General features: G+C 31.4%; 4 protein-coding genes across 4 annotated transcripts; 2 read left to right on the top strand and 2 right to left on the bottom strand.

Moving 5' to 3' along the window:
• Positions 1–1,556: 1,556 nt before the first annotated feature.
• On the bottom strand, positions 1,557–4,327 carry LOC109801429 (sugar transport protein 12). Its single transcript, XM_029271932.2, has 4 exons — positions 4,002–4,327; positions 3,568–3,893; positions 2,782–3,411; positions 1,557–2,680 (listed from the first exon to the last, which is right to left on the bottom strand). Exons 1-4 carry the CDS (start codon positions 4,135–4,137, stop codon positions 2,234–2,236), a joined length of 1,539 nt encoding a protein of 512 aa, XP_029127765.2. The 5' UTR covers positions 4,138–4,327; the 3' UTR covers positions 1,557–2,233.
• Positions 4,328–6,028: 1,701 nt separating this feature from the next.
• On the bottom strand, positions 6,029–9,343 carry LOC109800555 (sugar transport protein 1). Its single transcript, XM_020361334.3, has 4 exons — positions 9,132–9,343; positions 8,726–9,051; positions 7,306–7,935; positions 6,029–6,628 (listed from the first exon to the last, which is right to left on the bottom strand). The coding sequence occupies exons 1-4, from the start codon at positions 9,265–9,267 to the stop codon at positions 6,182–6,184; spliced, it is 1,539 nt and encodes a 512-aa protein (XP_020216923.1). The 5' UTR covers positions 9,268–9,343; the 3' UTR covers positions 6,029–6,181.
• Positions 9,344–12,950: 3,607 nt separating this feature from the next.
• Positions 12,951–15,330, top strand: LOC109801144 (centrosomal protein). The gene is made up of 2 exons (XM_020362148.3): positions 12,951–13,166; positions 14,832–15,330. Exons 1-2 carry the CDS (start codon positions 12,990–12,992, stop codon positions 15,015–15,017), a joined length of 363 nt encoding a protein of 120 aa, XP_020217737.1. The 5' UTR covers positions 12,951–12,989; the 3' UTR covers positions 15,018–15,330.
• A 2,234-nt stretch (positions 15,331–17,564) lies between these two features.
• On the top strand, positions 17,565–18,710 carry LOC109800051 (ethylene-responsive transcription factor ERF027). The gene has a single exon (XM_083066940.1). The coding sequence runs from the start codon at positions 18,060–18,062 to the stop codon at positions 18,552–18,554; it is 495 nt and encodes a 164-aa protein (XP_082923066.1). The 5' UTR covers positions 17,565–18,059; the 3' UTR covers positions 18,555–18,710.
• Positions 18,711–18,917: the final 207 nt, after the last annotated feature.

Raw genomic sequence — 18,917 nt, 5'->3', positions numbered from 1 at the left:
TTAATTTAATGATTAAATAGTTAAAATTTCATATCGATGATCCTTTTATTTATATATATATATATATATATATATATATATATATATATATATATATATATATATATAGAGAGAGAGAGAGAGAGAGGAGGGTTCAAACGACACCGGTGTAATTTTTACTAAGTGTTACACCGCTCAATAACTTTATATTAAATGTGAATTTTAAAAATCCAACCGTTAGATGGAAAATTTGTATCTCTTAGATCATATATGTCAAATTTTGTTAAAATTGAACAACAACTTGAAGGTAATCAAAGTGTTCATATTTTAGTATATTTTAAAATGTGTATATTACGTCAATTTTGTTTTATGAAAATGAAGTATCAAATCATCTTAGATTAATATAAAATTTGATATATATGATCTAAGAGATATGAACTTTCAATCTAACGGTTGGATTTACAAAATTCACATTTAATATAAAGTTATTGAGCGGTATAACACTTAGTTAAAGTTACACCGGTGTCGTTTGAACCCTGATCATATATATATATATATATATATATATACTTTATTCGGTATCAAATTTTGACGCTTCTGTTTGTCCATTTTGACAAGTCAACGATTAATTTAGTTGCATGGCGAGGGAATCATGGCTTAAAATAAGCTTAAACCCTATTTAAATTAGTAACCCACTTTAGTTCCATGATTTATGTTGGTTCCTCTTCCATAAGAATGCATTTATGTTTTGTGGTTGACTGACTCTGACTATCAATATCAGAGTACAGTGATCTTTTTAAAAGGATTAAGACACACTTTGGGGGACTCAATGAAATTACCCTGCTGGTCTTCTCATATGAATTGGGTAGTTATTAGTGGGGATGGAACCAGAGCTATATTATCACTCTCTACTTCCCAATCAATTAATCATATCTCTAAAAATCGAATAAAGAAAAGGAATGTCAACTGTTATAGTGTGAACAATAAGGTTTAACCAAAACTGAATATCAATAAGTTGTTAAATGATTTCCGGTTTGAATTATCCTTAAACTTTTATTAATCTAAGGAATCTGGTTTTTTTTTTTTTTTTGACTTTGAACTAAAGAGGCTTATGCTTTCGGGCGGCACAATATGGGACGTGGTTGTGGACATCATAGTTTATCAGCAGTGCTAATTAGTCAAAGCATTTCTGCCGTCCCAGATATAAATGACAATTTTTCTTCTGGAAACCTTGTAACGTACTCCAGTTGTTTGCCCAATTAATGGTGGTCTAGTCAAATACTGGTATATAATCTAATGAAAATTTGTGCCTAATATGCGTGTGATGACCGTTGTCGTATTGTTGCTTCTTTTACTGCACAAGTGACTCAAAATTTAAAAGGAAACGGAAACAATCCAAGTCATATTTGCTTTACTTCGTAGAAATCAGAGTAATCAAATTGCAAGGAAATTTGTGCCCCCATTAACATACTTGTTCTGCCTTCGACATTACAAATTGCAATTTTGTCAAACATCATAAAAATATCTATATACTTTTTTTTTTGGTAATGGCTAGATACATAAATCAGTGCAACTTAGGCTATAGCGGTCCTTTTCAGTTGTTCTCCTTTTCCCTATACCAATGGCGTGTTAAAAGAAAAAAAACAAAATCGTCAACATAAAAAGACAGAAAAGTAAATTATAAAAATGTTTAAAATAATATAATTTAAAATTCGAGATGTGGAATAAATATACACATTAGCACTTGGCCCAAAATGGCTTATCCACCTCACTCCTTATATTCACGGTCCAAACTTATCTAAAGAGCGACAGACCCCATTATATCCAGTGAATGACTTCTTATAAATCGATGTTTATTAAGTAACAGAGAATCTGACTAAGCAACAACATTTAGATACGTTGGCAGAGATAACCTAAAGGCTAAAGAAAAGATAAGATTAGAGAATCAGTAACAGAAAAATAGTGCAGGTTGATCTAGCTTGACTTTAGTTCTTACAATCTCGAATCTACCAGATTATCCTCCGAGAATCTCAAGGTACTTGGCATCCCGCAATTTGCCTCCATTGATCTCACTCAAACGTTTACAAAATTAAAATACTTCCATTCATTAAAAATTCAAAACAAATTACCCACAGAAACTCAAATAAAATACCGATTAACTAAAAACACAGCTGCGTTCACACAAAGGGAAAAGAAAAACACCAACCTAAGAACAAAATAAACTAGGAATATTAAATAGAAAGTGCTTGGCATCCTAACAATTGGCATCAACTTGTTTCTTAGCCGGCTTCACGAATTTTTTCCAAAAGGGATGATTTTGCCACACGCAATGCATTTCTTCAATTGGGATTCCTTTAGTTTCTGGCAGAAACTTGTAAATGAAGACATTCATGACCACCACACAAAATGCAAAGAAAATGAACAACCCAAACTTCATGTGGCATAACATGGCGGTGAAAATTTGAGAAATGGAGAAAGTGAAGATCATGTTGGTGGAAACATTGATACTTTGAGCAGCAGATCGAACTTCAAGTGGAAAAATCTCACTAGGTACCAACCATCCTAAAGGGCCCCAAGACCATGCAAATCCTGCCACATACACGCAAATAGCTACCACCACAGCTGTGGCATACCACGTGGGCAACACACCAGGGTTTCCATTTAATCCGAACTTATATCCAATTGCCGCTGTTATAAACATCTGCACTCACACCCAAAACAAATCATCTCATCTGTATTACAAAAAAGTAATTAAGAAAATTAATTTAAGCAAAAGAGAAGAAGCTGAATGCGTGCATGTACCTGACACAAGAACATTTGAGCCCCACCTTGCAAGAAAAGAGTGCGTCTCCCAAACTTGTCAACCGTTGCAATGGAAACAAGGGTGGCGGCAGCGTTAGTACCTCCAGTGATCATAGCAGACATGAGGGAAGCATTGGCACCAAATCCAATGGTTTTAAACAAAACAGGAGCGTAGAATGTTATGACATTCATGCCAGTGAGTTGCTGAAAGGCTGGAATGGCAATTGCCATGGTGAGATGAGGCCTGTAGGCCCTAGTCAGCAAAGAAGCCCAAGGGTGTTTCACCGCTTTCGATGATTCACTCGCTGCAATCAAATCTTTAAGCTCCTCATCAACGTTGGTAGTGCCGCGAATTTTTATCAACTGCCTTTTGGCTTCTTCTTCTTCACCACGCTCAATCAAGGAATTTGGTGTATCGGGAAGAAAGATTGCACCTAAAATTATCATTATTGCAGGAACTGCGGCACAACCCAAACTGTAGCGCCACCCTTCTCCATTCTCCATTTTGTTGAAAAGGTAGTTGAGAACATTTGCCACAAATAAGCCTATGGTGATCAACAATTGGAACATCATGTTAAGAGCTCCTCTATACTTGTAGGGAGCAACCTCAGACACGTAAATTGGCACAGACTACAGAAGAAAAAAAACCGAAAAAGACACGCACGCTATCAATTCATACATGCATGCATATTGCATAACTATTGACGTACCAATAGAATCAGAAATAGAATATATATATTAATTAGTAACATGCACAATGAATGTTGTATAAAATAAAATAATAACCTGATTGGCACATCCAACTCCGAAACCAAGTAACATGCGGCCAACGATGAGCATCCACACATGTTCGGCGAAAGCATTCAATCCAGCACCAACCAGAAAAAGCAAACCTCCAGAAATCATGGTAAGTCGTCTCCCAAAGATTCGAGTTGCGGTGGATGCCCCGACTGAGGCCACAAAAGCAGCCAGGTACAGAGAGGAAGTAAACAACGTTAATACTTGGCTATTGAATTTGCAGTACTGATTTTGGTTGGGCGATTCATTGTGCTCCTTTTCATACACTTCAGGGAAAAATTTCTTCAAAAACGGATCCATAGACGTAACTCCACCTGTCGTTAATAAACAAATTATTCACGCAAGCAGATCGTACAAACAACACTATAATGAATTATAACACATTAAATGTAAGTATGTAACTTTTGGATGAAAAAACACACCCGAAATTCCGAGATCATAGCCAAAAATTAGCCCTCCAAATGCAGCAACGAAACAAGTAATAAAAACTCGGAAAGTAAGCTTTCCGGGATAATCTTTTCCAGAGGCATTGCCGTCTAGTATAACCCCTCCTGCCATTGTGGGTGACTGATGGAGGAGTTGAAAATGAAAGCTTTGTGAGTGCTGATGGAGGGAGAAGCAGAAATGAAAATTTATGAATGACGAACAAACTACTTCTAAACTTGAAATATATAGCTTCTAAAATATATTCTCTTCTAACAGAGTAGCTTTTCAGATAAAGTTTTAAGTATATTTCAGATCTTCTTATTAACAAAATTTAAACTGAAAAGCATAAAGATCTATTTAAATATATACTTACACTAGTGACATTTTTTTATATATATTACTGTAATATTTTTTTAAAAGTATTTAGTAAGTACATTTTAGTCTTAAATTTGTTTTCAAAAAAATATATTTTATTTTCTCAATCTCTGACATATTTTTTAATAATTGAAATTAAATAGACTGACCTTTGTACTTAAGAGAAGAATTTTTTAAAACAAATAAATAAATGTGAATTTTTATTTCTTTCTTTTATAGATTATTATTTGTTAATGACTAAGTAAATTTCATGATATTAATATCTGTATATTTTTTTATATAATGTTCTAAAAAATACAAAACGTCCAAAAAACTACACAGCAAAACCAAATTTTCCCCATGATTTGCAGAGCAAAGTATGGAGGGGTTCCCCCACGTTACATTACGATTTACGTGCATTAACAGCAAAAGAAATGTTCCAGTTTTTCTTTACTATTGCTTTTATGTGAAGTTGTGAACTATGACATCTCCATGTTCATGCAAAATGAATCTATCCTGAGTTAGACCTCGTGCAACAACTACAGCTTCAACACAATCAGATTCACAAATGATTTCCCTAAAACCCATTGCCAGCAGTACTCCAGACCTACCTTAATATGGCCAAAAGCTCTGCCTCAAAGTCAGGAGGAAGAGAGGAGACTTGGAGGAGCCATCGTCTCCCATTTTTCAAACTAAAGAGACCAAATTTATTATAAACAAATTTTGAAACCAAAATTATAACAACTAAAAGTAAATTTAGATCTTTCACAAATCATATTTAGTTAATGCTTACCATAAGAATTTCAGGATGATAAAAATTAAAAAATACAGAATATATTCATCTAAATTTAGTTGCGCTTACGATTATTTTTTAATCAATAGCAATACTAAGTTATTTCCGGTCCTTAATGATGCATTCATACATTTGCCTTTTATATTTTTTTAAATTTTTTTCTTTATTAAAAATATTATTTATATTTTATTTTTAACATTTTGTTATTCTTTTAATTTTGTATTTAATTAATTCTATGGTATTTTTAATCAATTATTTTATTTTTTAATTTTATTATAGATATGCATATATTATCTCTTTATGCACTCTCTTGCCATTATGTTCACAATTTTTTTAATCAAGTAATAATTTCTAGGGTTAACGATAAAAAAATTCAGATAAAATTTGGTGTATATTTCTGTTTAACTAGGCATATATCTTTCAGTTATTTGAAAAAAATTAGATGACAAAATTTAAATTGAAAGCATAAATATCTATTTATTTTTTTAATTTATTTTTTTAGAGTCTGCTCACCGGATAATCAAATATTTGTTAAGAGGAAAAAAGCATAAAACAAATTTATACACAACTCAAATAATTAATAATTAAATATTTTATAAATTTTTAATTAAATTACAAACTTGGCCGATTAATATATAGGAAAACTAAGCAAATTTTATAACATGTGAATCTGGTAGCTATATATATCATTTAATTTGTATACGTTTATTGGATGGATTTTATAAGTAGAAAAGATCCAGTAGTGCATGGTATAAACTTAATAAATATATTGATAAAAACATTCTAATAATATTTTTTCTATGGTTCAAATGATCAAGTTTAATAATATTAAAATGATTGAAGAATTATTTAAAATTAAATTTAAAGCGTCACACATTAAAGACTATAATAGTGAAATTAAAGTTTTTATTAAATACTTTAATAGAAAAAATTAATCTAGACAATACCACTCGCAAAGTCGCAATACATTTAAATAGCATTTTGCTAAAACCTAAAAGAAACTAGAAAAAAGAAAGAGAATGTTGCATTCTAACACTCGGCGTTAGCTTGTTTCTCAGCTGGCTTCACAAAATTTTTCCAATAAGGGTGTTTTTGCCACACGCAATGCATTTCTTCGATTGGGACTCCTTTAGTTTCTGGCAGAAACTTGTAGATGAATATGTTCATGATCACCACAAAAAATGCGAAGAAAATAAAGAGTCCAAACTTCATGTGACATAGCATGGCGGTGAAAATTTGAGCAATGGCAAATGTGAAGATCATGTTGGTGGAAACATTAATACTCTGAGCAGCAGATCGAACTTCAAGTGGGAAAATCTCACTGGGAACCAACCATCCCAAAGGACCCCAAGACCATGCAAATCCAGACACATACACGCAAATAGCTACCACCACAGCTGTGGCATACCACGTTGGCAACACACCAGGATTTCCATTTATTCCGAACTTATAAGCAATTGCCACTGTTATCAACATCTGCAAGTACACCCAAAACAAAACAAATGTTTATTACTCAAATTATGTACACATTAATTTATTTAGAGAAGTAATAAGGATGATTCGGCCTAGTGGGTTTAGTTGCCTAATTTGGCAAAATTATAGTGTATTTATGGCGACCAGACCAGTCATTAACAGAAGATCTTCCATTAAAATGGACAACATAGCTACACTAGACTAGTGCATATTCTTGATTCTTATATCTGACTGAAACGCTTTCTCTCATGTTGCGGACATCAATCAGTGTAAGGGAGCAGCGGATCAATACAATGCTTCAGTCACTCAAGATTAACAAAAGTAGGGAGAGGGAGAGATAAGAATAACCATAAAACATGAGTGAAGTTGGTTTGGATAAGAAAATGTAAGCTGGAGTTGAAGTTTTCAGATCATAATTTTTTACCCATTTGGCACAGAATCATTTTATTCGAGAATCATTCCACATACCTATATGTGCAATGCAGAATAAGAAATATAACTAATATGTGTTGAAGGGCAAGAAAAGCAGATACAATTCCAATTTGATTCCATTTCCAAAATGGCATGGTGAGTTGGAGTAGTATATATATGTATTAGATTTTATTCATATTTATTATTGAAATTCCAATCCATAAAAGCATAACAAAACAAAAGACGGAAGTTGAATGCACATAACATACCTGACAGATGAACATTTGAGCCCCACCAAATAAGAAAAGGCTACGTCTCCCGAACTTGTCAACCGTTGCAATGGAAACAAGGGTGGCGACAGCGTTACAACCTCCGGTGATCATAGCAGACATGAGGGAAGCATTGGCACCAAATCCGATGGTTTTGAACAAAACAGGAGCGTAGAATGTTATGACATTCATGCCAGTGAGTTGCTGAAATGCTGGGATGGCAATGGCCATGGTGAGATGGGGCCTGTAGTGCCTTGTGAGCAAAGAAGCCCAAGGGTGTTTAACAGCTTTCGAGGATTCACTCGCTGCAATCAAATCTTTTAACTCCTCCTCAACGTCGGTGGTGCCGCGAATTTTTATCAACTCCTCTTTGGCTTCCTCGTCTTTACCACGCTCGATCAAGGAATTTGGTGTATCAGGAAGAAAGATTGCACCTATAATGATCAGTATCGCAGGAACTGCAGCAAAACCCAAACTGTAGCGCCAGCCTTCTCCATTCTCCATTTTGGAGAAAACGTAGTTAAGAACATTGGCTACAAATAAGCCTATGGTGATCAACAATTGGAACATCATGTTAAGAGCCCCTCTGTACTTGTAGGGAGCAACCTCAGACACATAAATCGGTACAGACTGCGGACAAAACAAAACAAAAAAGGTCACTCAATCAATTCATGCATAAACTAATTCTTTTTTGTTTTATTTTATTTCATGTTTACGGGTTTTTTTTGCAAAACTTAAAATATATAACTCATATGTTTAATTTCATAAAAAAATATACAACTTTTTAATATATCTCTTTTAGATTCTTCCTCATTAAAACATGTGTTAATAATGATTAGAAGTATAATTAAAAAAATTAATGTTATATTTTATTATAAAACGATAATTAAAATTGAAAGTAATTAAAATATAAAAACGTCAAACAAATAATAAGAAAAATAAATTAATATTTTAATTATACATTATAATGATAAAAAATTGTTTTTATATAATTAAATTTAAAATATTTTTTATATTTAAAATTATATTACAATTAAAATTAGTAATAAATAAATACATTCAAACATACAAACAAAATTTTAAATTTTAATAAAGTTATTGATAAATTCTTAAAAAGGTCTATTAAAATTAAATTAAACGACAGAAAAAAAAAATTAATTTGACTGAAAGGTTAGGTAATAAAAACATTTAATTATACAAAAAGAATATATTTTGACATAATCCAAATTAAGACAATCTTTTTATAATTAATTGTAAAAATAGCGTGTAAAATTCATAATATTTAAAATTTTGGAAAGTTGATCTTAACCTTTGTTGAGGGAGGTGAATGGTGTGATTGAATTAGTAGTTAAATAAGGAACTACAAATTTGACACTTTAGAGAACATAATGAAATAATGTTTAAGATAAAAAATAATTACCTGATTGGAACATCCAATTCCACAACCGAGTAACAAGCGGCCAACGATAAGCATCCATACTCGTTGGGCGAATGCATTCAATCCAGCGCCAGCCAGGAAAAGCACACCACCAGAAATCATGGTAAGTCGTCTTCCAAACACTCGAGTTACTGTGGATGCTCCGATTGATGACACGAGAGCTGCCAGGTACAGAGAGGAAGTAAACAACGTTAATATTTGGCTGTCAAACTTGCAATACTGGTTCACCGAGGCCTTTATGTTGTGCTCCTTTTCATACACGTCTGGAAAAAATTTCTTCAAAAATGGATCCATTGAGGTAACTCCACCTGTCATTAATAATCAAATTATTCATGCAACCACAATTACAACACACTGAATATAAATAATACTTGAATCAGAAACAAACCCGATATGCCAAGATCATAGCCAAAAATTAGTCCTCCAAATGCAGCAACAAGACAAGTAACAAATACTCTGAAAGTAAGTTTTCCTGGATAATCTTTTCCAGAAACATTGCCTCCAACAATGACGCCTCCTGCCATTTTGCTAAGGGATTGAGGGAGCAGAAAGCGGAATCGGTGTGACTGTGACTTTGTGAATGCTGAACAACACCTGCAGCTTTAGAATATATAAGGTATTCAAAGATTAATGATAATTATAAAAAAACAATTAATTATATCTATATCTAACCATAACAGATTACAGTTTCGGATAAATTTTGGTATATCTTTCTGTTATTTTAAGATCTATTTGGATAACAAAATTTAAACAGAAACTAGCAAAATCTATTTAGTCTTTTTTTAATTTATTTTTTCTTAAGAGAATCAGCTAACTTTTTATAAGAAACAACATTTATTTTTTTTAAATGAAAACAATCATAAAACTAAGTTATTCACAAATAATTAAATGCTTTAATTGTAAATTTTTTATTAAATTATTATATAACTAAGTGAGTTTTATAATCTGCAAATTTGGTATGTACAAACTATAATAAAGTTAACATAACACATAATTATCACAGTTATTATATATATATATATATATATATATATATATATATATATATATATATATAAACTATCACTTTATTTAATTATTTTAACTAGATTTACTTATTTTATTTTGAGTTAAGTCTGTTTAATAAAGATTGAGAAAAATTGTGTACGTGGCAATTTGAGGGATTAATAAATTATCTTTTTCTTTGGATAATGGAATAAGTTCGACTTCTTTAGTCATCAGTACATATTAATTCCTGCCAAATTTTTGTATAAGTGAAAATTAAATAAATTAAGTATAAATAATTTTTTCAAAACAAATAAATAACTGTAATTTTTATTTTTTTATAAATTATTATTTCTTTATGCAGACATTGTGGTTTGTAACTAATTTCCGGGAGTGGAAAAGTGTAAGCTTGTGTTAATATTTCATTAATGGAATGAGTGTTAAAAGTGAAAGCTCGATAGTTGCAAGTTTGAAATATATAAATGTAAATTAAAGATAGTAATAATTGAAAAGGAAACTAAACCACTAAGTTAACCTAGTGATTGAATGAGAAATGTTAGAGTAGTTAGAAGCACGAGATTTTAGATTTAATCCTCATTATTTTCTTATCTTTATCAAAAAAAAATTGAAAAAGAAATTTTATGGATTAATATTTAGTATTTACATGCTAAATTTTTTAGATAAAATTGTACGTATCTTTCTATTAAATCTTTCATTTATTTTAAATCATTATTAAGTGCCAAAATTTAAACTAAGTGTAATTGTTTATCTATTCTTTTAATTTAATTTTTTATTAAAGTACACGCTCACGTATAGGAGAATCAACTAATTTTTTTAAAAAAAAATATTATACAACTAGTTTATTGACAACTCAAAATAGTTTTAGTGTTTGTAGATGTTAATGCTAACTTGAGTTTGGAAGTATTAGAAGATTATTCCGTAAAAATGCAGCTTTGTTAATGACCGATTCTTGAAGAACACCATTTCCTCTTAACGAGTTATTTTTGCTTTTGTTTTTTTAACCTTCTCTAAGCATTTTGTAAAAAATTAAAATAAAATAAAAAATAAATAAAACTATACTATTACTAAATTTTAATTGTATATATATAATAAAATACTTTACTAATTCCGTATAAAGTCAAATTTCGAAATAAATTTGGACTTTCTTTTTTATTTAACTTTCATTTCTTTTATTATACTTCTACTTAAAAAAAAATAACTAAACACCTCACTTAAAAGTAAAGACTCAAGGATGTATATTTTCAGTCATGTATGTATATTTATTAGAAGATGCTTTCAGGTCTGCCTCGATCGGAAAAGAATAGCAACTTTTCTGGGCCTATATTGTATTGACAAGGAAGCATTTTACTTGAAAAAAAAAAAAAAAACTTATAACCTGGTTAAATATAAGTTAAAAATAAAGAGTATTTAAGCTTTTAAAAACGTTTCTAAATTTATATTTTAATAAGTTGAAGGATGAAATCTGAAGAGAGGAAAAGGACCTAAAATAGTTGAAGCTTTGCTCTATCTTGCAAATATTATAGAGCGCAGAAAAAATTTGAGGCTGAGGTTTATTGTACACGTACGTCTTCTGGATTATACTGGCCCGGTGAGGCTAAATATCCATTTCAACTTTCAATTTGAAACATGTTAGTTAATCTTGTGAAACCATTTAATGATTTAAATGTTTTTTACATGGGAGAGAAACAGCCAAAAAGTATACTTAGAGGAATGCTACTCTTGATGATGACCATTTTCCTCCCCGACTTCTCTTGATGAAGCGCTCGTGTTCTATGCTACATTATCAATTTTGGCATAACACTTTATGAAATTATAAAATAGTATGGGTTTCACTTCTTTTTTTTTTAATGTCTATTATCATGATTTTGTAATTTCAAAATAATTTAACCAATAATAAATGATGTATGGGAACGAATGTGCCAGGATTTTTTTTTTTTTTTTAACACTTCTCTTTACATTTAACATTATAACTTTATTTACATTATTTAAATTCGAAGTATTTCATATCTTTATATTTTATTTAATAAAAAATATTTAAAAATTATTAATGTTTAGTAGATTAATTAGTGTTGTATTTGATTATTTTAGATTCAAATTCTATTAATATAAAAATATTAACTTTTAATATTATTTATTATTTAAAAATTTAAGAAGAAAATCATTTAAAAAATATGTATACAAATAAAGAAATCTTTTTTATTATATGTTATAGATATTATAGGTAATATTAATTTTATTTAAAATAAAATAAAATAAAAAACACTATACAGATCAACTCTTTTGTTCATAGACTAAACTTGCTTAATCCACATATTAAATGGACTAAGAAAAAAATTCAACTAAACAAGCATGTATTTTTACTAGTCCTCCTAACTCACACATATCATAGATTATATAGATCTTCCTCCAAACTAAAGAATTATATTTTTACAAATAAAATACTATAATAAAAATAATTGGATCATATAAATTATATTTTAATTTATATTTTGATATAATGTTATTTTAATAATTGATAAAATTTTAAAAATATTAAAATTTAATTTAAAATAACAAAAATATTATTTCATTTAGTTGAGATATATTTATAATATTTTTTTATTTTTAATATCAAGTTCTAATAAGAGATATTTCGGAAAACATATTATTTTTGAATAAGATTAGAAAAACCAAATAATGTTAACTAAACTTCTTTGTATAATTTTTTTTGCTTACATTTTCAAGAACAGAGTAATACTTAATTTATTTTTCAAAATAATTTTTTAGGACATTTTTCATTAATAATAGATATACTATGATAGGGAAAAATATTTGTACATGTAAAATGTTTAAAAACCAAATTACATAATTACTCCAAAAACACGACTATATTTTTGTAACAAATAGTAAGTAATAATTAAGCTTAATTATCGTTTTAGTCTTCAAATTTGATAATATATATTTTTTTATGTCTTTCAAATTTAAAATTTATATTTTTACCCTTATTTAAAATTTATCTATTTTTTTTATCTGCAACTTTTAAAATTATTATTTTAATCTTTCAAAGATTATTAATAATATAACTGGACAGATAGACTTTGATATTTTTAATTAAAAATATATTTTTAAATTTGAGAAATAAAAAAATATATTACACCAAATTTAAGAGACAGGTTTAACTTTTGAAGAAAAAAAAAAGTGGAAGTGGTATATAAAATAAAAATGTTTGGGGAATTAGGAAGGGCGGCGAGAGAAAGGTGTGATGGCGTGGAAGTGGATCGTGCGAAGGACCCGCGAATCCAAATCCTTCTTCTTTGCATTCGCTGCCATATGCGGCGTCGTTCCGGGCGTCATCGGCTATGGCGTCATGCAGCTCACTAACACTCGCAACGAGAAGCTCGAGTCCCATCTTCGCCGAAGTGCCCGCGCCGAATCATTGGTAATTTTCTCTTTTTCCCTTCCTTACTTTTTCCTATTTTCTACTCCAAATTTACTATTTTTTCTCTGCGGCTGCTGTAGTAGTTTTGGAGTAAGCCACTCCTTGCTGCTATATGCCATTGATTAGGGGATAATAGGGAAATTGACAAGGTACGAACAATCATTTGGATTGTGGGGTTTCAGAGAGGGCTCAGATTTTCTTCTTGGAGACTGCTATTCTGTTTTACATTTGTTCTTCTTATTTTTCTAAGCTAAGAGGGTTACTATGAGGTCTGGATGCTTGATACAACATAGACATATGGATACAAGAAACTCCTTAAATTTCAAAATATTTTGGCCATAGATATGTTATTATGATAAATTAAAAGCAAGTAATTTAGACAAATGAACCATTTTTATAAAGAGACGTTGATAATTTCTATTTAATACATATGACAGTGGATAGTGATCACAATTTGCAAAAATACTTGTGATTGTAACAAAGACAATGGATACATATCTTTCCATTGCCTACATCAAAATACGTTCTTTTCCCATTTACACGTTTCAAAATTACATGTTTTTCGTGTCAGAATGTCACAAAGCATCATTAGTTCTACCACTCAACAAGTTTTGGCTCTATGTAATTGCCTACTATTTACTATTGCCTTAAGGATGCAGGGGAAAGCATGGAGCCACATCCTAAAATTGGAGGATACTCCTCATCCTAAACATATTAGTCAATAAAATTGGAGGATAGTTCTTGCCTCCTTGGAAACATATCTCTAAAACTATCATATGTGGGCTGCCTTGTTGGTATTGGATATAGGTACAGCACCAATACTCTGTCATTTTTGGAGTATCTGGACTTCATAGGCAGGCTACCTCATTTTCTGTTCTTGGTGTCTAGTGCTGTCGGGTGATGTTATTCCATGTTGTTTTCTGTTTCTTCTTTTTTTTTTCAATCTGGACCTGTAGTCATGTACCACATGACCATTAGGGTAAATAATTAACCAACTTCATGGTGTACTGCTTGGCTCAAAAACAAGTCTTTAGATCCCATGACATGTCAAAATCTAATTATAGTCAATTGACTTCATTTCGAGGACTCTTCTATTCCATGATACATTTAGTGAAGTGTTATAGTGGCATTTTTATGCATGGTTTCTTTTTGCCAAATGACATGTTTCTTTCAATTAGGCTAAGTATAACATCATTAAATATATCTGTGGAACCTGGCAACCTGCAGGTGTCAGGCCCTAAATGGACAGAACCATGGTTAATTTTACATTGATCCAACATTGTATACATTGTTTGGGATTCAACTTCCCATCCAATTATCTGTGTAGGATTTTCTTCAAATGAAATATTTCTATATTTTTGTTCCAAAACCAAAATCTTATGTTTTTATATGACTGTGACTCCACTCTGTTCAGTGTTTTATTGACTTCAATTCCAATTCCTATATTACATACATGTTCATTTTAAACCTACATCTACAACCTCCTAGATTGGTCTTGGATTGGAATAGTAGAGCAGTTTATCTTAGAGGTTAAGTAGTCAAGTTTATGTGAGAATCCAACCAATTTACTTGAATTAAGTAGTCAAGTTTGCATTTGTTTCTTTGAGGTGATTTCCTTCCTTTGTTGAAAGTTCTAACAATCTAGCTGCTTTAATTATGTACCAGATGATGGGGCAAGTCAATAAAGAGAGGCTGGCAGAATACCTTGGAGAGCTACAGCGGAAGGAGGATACCAATGACCGTTATGTTGCTGCCCTGAAAGGAGAAACTCTAACCAGAAAACCTTATGTGAGAATCCAACCGATTCCAGAGCAAACCGACACTAAGGCCGGCAAGGAGCAGATGAAATGAATAGTTTGCAGATCTCTAGTTATTGTGAATATATGTTTCTTTAAGTTCAGTATGAACCTGCTGTTCTGTCCGTGTTTAATCTTGTTTTACTGCTGGATGCGTTTATTTAAGCACTGAGCTCTTCTTTTTTAAGCGGGGTTGGTTGGTTGGTTGGTTGGTTGGAAATCATGTCCATGGTTCTGTCTAGACAAGACTACACTAAGATGTTATTTGATGTAACCAACTTCTTCATAGAGGAGATCTAGTATTCTCATTGGAATATAAACATTTTCCAGACTTCAGGATGATTTTGGCCTAAAGTCTTTTTATTTGAGGATCAGGCCCTTTTGTCTCGTAATAAGCAATTATGAGAGTATAACTGTTGCACTTGCATCAACCATAAAACAGTCCATTCATATTGTACCTTCTGCATATATCACCAACGCTATAGGTGAATTGGTTACATATTCTAATCTATTGTATTATTGTTGTAGCCTCTGCAGCCTTGACTGGTGGTAAATTATCAACTTGGAAATAGGTGATATTTTGATATGTAGGAGAGGATAGAGTAGAGGTGTTAGAACGAACCATACATAGCATTAGGCATTATCTACTTTTGATGTTGCCAACTAGGTAATGGCAGGTGTAGAATATGCATCCTGAGTCAGCTGGTAATATATATATATTTTTTTTTTTTTGTTAAATACCTCTTTTCGTCCCTTATAATATTTTTTTGTTTCAATTTAGTTTCACTTTAATTTTTTGTTTCAATTTGGTCCATAATAATTAAAATCATTGCAATTTGGGACTTCCGTCCAAATGATTTAAACAGGATTAACTGTTGGTCACGTGGATGTGTACGTGGACGTCAAATTGCATGAATACACCTGGAACCAGAACGGCCCGTTCTGAAACCAAAACGGCCCGTTCTGGATACACTCTTGGTGTGTTAATTTTGCAACCGGAACGGGCCGTTCCAAATGCAAATTTAACACAACATGAGTGCAGCAGAACGGTCCGTTCCAGAACGCCAAATTAATTTTTGATTGTATTTTTTTATTATATCTATATTAATAAAAATATAATAAATAAAAAATACAATAAATTAATATTTATTTATGAGTAAAACTAAAAAAAAATCAAATAAGATAAGATCTTCTTTGATTTGAACTTATCCAGTTCAAAATCTTGACTAAAATGCTGCAATGTGATTCAAAAATTGAAAATAAAAATTCATAATATATCATAAATTCAAAGACAGAAACATGGTTCAGAAACTGAAAACAAAAATTCAGAACATAACATATACTAAAAAAGTTCAAAGAAATTATTGAGAAAGGAAATCATCTGGGTAACGCTGAAGGAAAATCCTAAATCACAAAAATTCAGGTTGTACCTCCTCAAGAACAGGTTGTTATTGTTGGTGTACATCGTCAATAACTTTAAGGGGAAACACCATTTCGTTTCATCCTTGATTGTATAGTGTCAATTTAGTAGTAAGTAGTTCACTCCAGTTTGACTAACAATGAAATAAAACTTTTTACTATTGTCCTTAGTGATACACTGCATCGTCCTTAATGATACACTGTATAGCCCAAATGTTTTGCAATTGAAATTATCAATCCCCATTAACAATATTACCAAATTTAGTGTTTGAAATGCTTTGTACTTTAGTAAATATTTGTCCGTTCCAGATACAAAATTTACATACCAATAGTGTAACTAGAACGGGCCGTTTTGGTTTCAGAACGGGCCTTTCTGATTCTAGGTGTATTCCAGTATTTTGGGATCCACTTACGTGGCATCTACGTGGCATCCACGTGGCCATCAGTTAATTCCGTTTAAATCATTTAGAAGAAAGTCCCAAATTGCAATGATTTAATTTATTGGGGACTAAATTGAGACCTAAAATTAAAGTGAGACTAAATTGAAACAAAAAAATATTGTAAGGGACCAAAAGAGATATTTAATCTTTTTTTTTTTTGTGGTGAAGCACTCGGCTGGTAATTAACTCTCGGTAAATGGGACATATGGATACAATTTTTGCAAGTCTGCCTCAAAAATTTATTTTTATTTATCATGAAAACACCATTCATCTATCTGGTAGGGCTTCATCTAAAAGCCATGCCATTTTCATTGTTTAGGCAAAGTGCACACATACTGCTCAAGAAACAGATGTTGTCTGATTGCTTTTAATGTTAGCCTTATTTTTGGCTTGTGCAAAGGATGCTCAAGAATTCCTAATAACATGTTTAAATGTGTCAATTATGTTGGATTTTTTTGGTTAGTGTTAACCTGATTTTTAACTTTTATTGTGTTGTTCTTTCTCATATAACTCCAGACAAATTTAATTTGATATGCATTTGCATGTAACTTCAGACACATTAAATTTGATACGCATTTGCGTATGCAAGAGGAAAATATTTGTTCAAAAAAATGTTTTCTAACAAATTGTAAAAAAAAAAAAATTGAATCTTAATATGATTGTTCAATGAATACATCTATTACCCAAGCCCATTTTTTTAAGTCACAAAAAATGAGGAAGAAATAGTAGTCAAGGCAAACGAAATGAAATGTATCTTATCATCGATTAGTTTCATTTTCTTTTCACTATCGGAGTTTTGCCTGAATCAAGAGTGAGTGGTATTTGAAATTGAGCATGATTACAAAAAGTAAACTACTTTTTCAAAGGTAGAACTCCTATATATTGTGCATTTTTTTCTTTACAATGTATAAGTAGGCGGCAAATCTTATTTTATAAGCCAATTTTTTTTTATATTATTGATTAAAATTAATTAAATATCATAAAATTATATAAATAAATAATAAGTCTCACCTTCAAACTTCAAACCAATTTTGTAAGATTAGATTAAATTAAAATTCACTATTGTAATATGATAAGATTTTTATACATTAATTGAAGAGTTTATTAGTGTCTGTTTTGATGTATATTATTATATATAGATCCCCACAAAGCACAAATTTGGTCCAGGGTGCAAGAATTGAAGTCCCATTCCAATTCCATCCTTTCTCCCAAACAGCACTAGGCAATAAATAGGCATCATGGCCCCATCAGCATCCTCCAAGAGGCACCCACTGTATCACGGAATCCGTTGTCGCGGAACCAAATGGGTCTCCCGCATATGGCTCGGCACCTTCCCCACGCCAGAGATGGCGGCCGCCGCCTACGACGTGGCCTCCTTGGCCCTGAAAGGCGACGGTGCTGTCCTCAACCTCCCTCACTCGGTGGACAAGTATCAAATCCCCGCAACAAACTCTCCTGCGGACATCCGCAGTGCCGCCTCCGCTGCAGCCGCAATGATAAAGGCTGAAACTGAAGCTAACCGCAATCACATTAATTCATCAGTAAGTGAAGCTAGCCAGTGCAGTGCATCAACTTGTTCGTGGCTTCAAAGTGATTTCGTGGACGAGGAAGCCATTTTCAGCATGCCCAGTTTGCTGGTGGGCATGGCCGGGGGAATGCTTCTGTCGCCGCCCAGAATATCATTTACCTCTCAGGAGAACCAACGTGGAGAAACTTTGTGGAGTTACTTTTGAGTTTTGATATATGTCAAACAACCAAGAAGGACTTTAATAAGCTTGTGTAATTTCAGAACAAGAGCATGCCATGCGATGGGATCATGTTACTTTTTTCTTCTATTTATCATCTTCTACGTACTAAACATGTTTCAGTATTTCTACGTGTGGAGATAGTTAATACTACAAGCATTTAAATATTTACATCAAAATTTTACGTGTTCTTTATTTTCTTTTCTTTCTTTTTATATTTTTTATTAAAAAAATAATGACATTTTCCTTAGCTTTTAAATATATTTTTTAATCATGTAATATATGTATGAACATGTAATACATAGATTGATTTAGTAACAGTGAGAGTTAAAAATAATATATACAAAATCT

Source organism: Cajanus cajan, chromosome 11 (genome assembly GCF_000230855.2).
Source record: "Cajanus cajan strain Asha chromosome 11, NIPB_CcT2T_4, whole genome shotgun sequence".
Lineage (NCBI taxonomy): Eukaryota > Viridiplantae > Streptophyta > Magnoliopsida > Fabales > Fabaceae > Cajanus > Cajanus cajan.
Note: the sequence above shows the minus strand (reverse complement) of the source record. Positions and strands in the feature narration are given on the sequence as shown.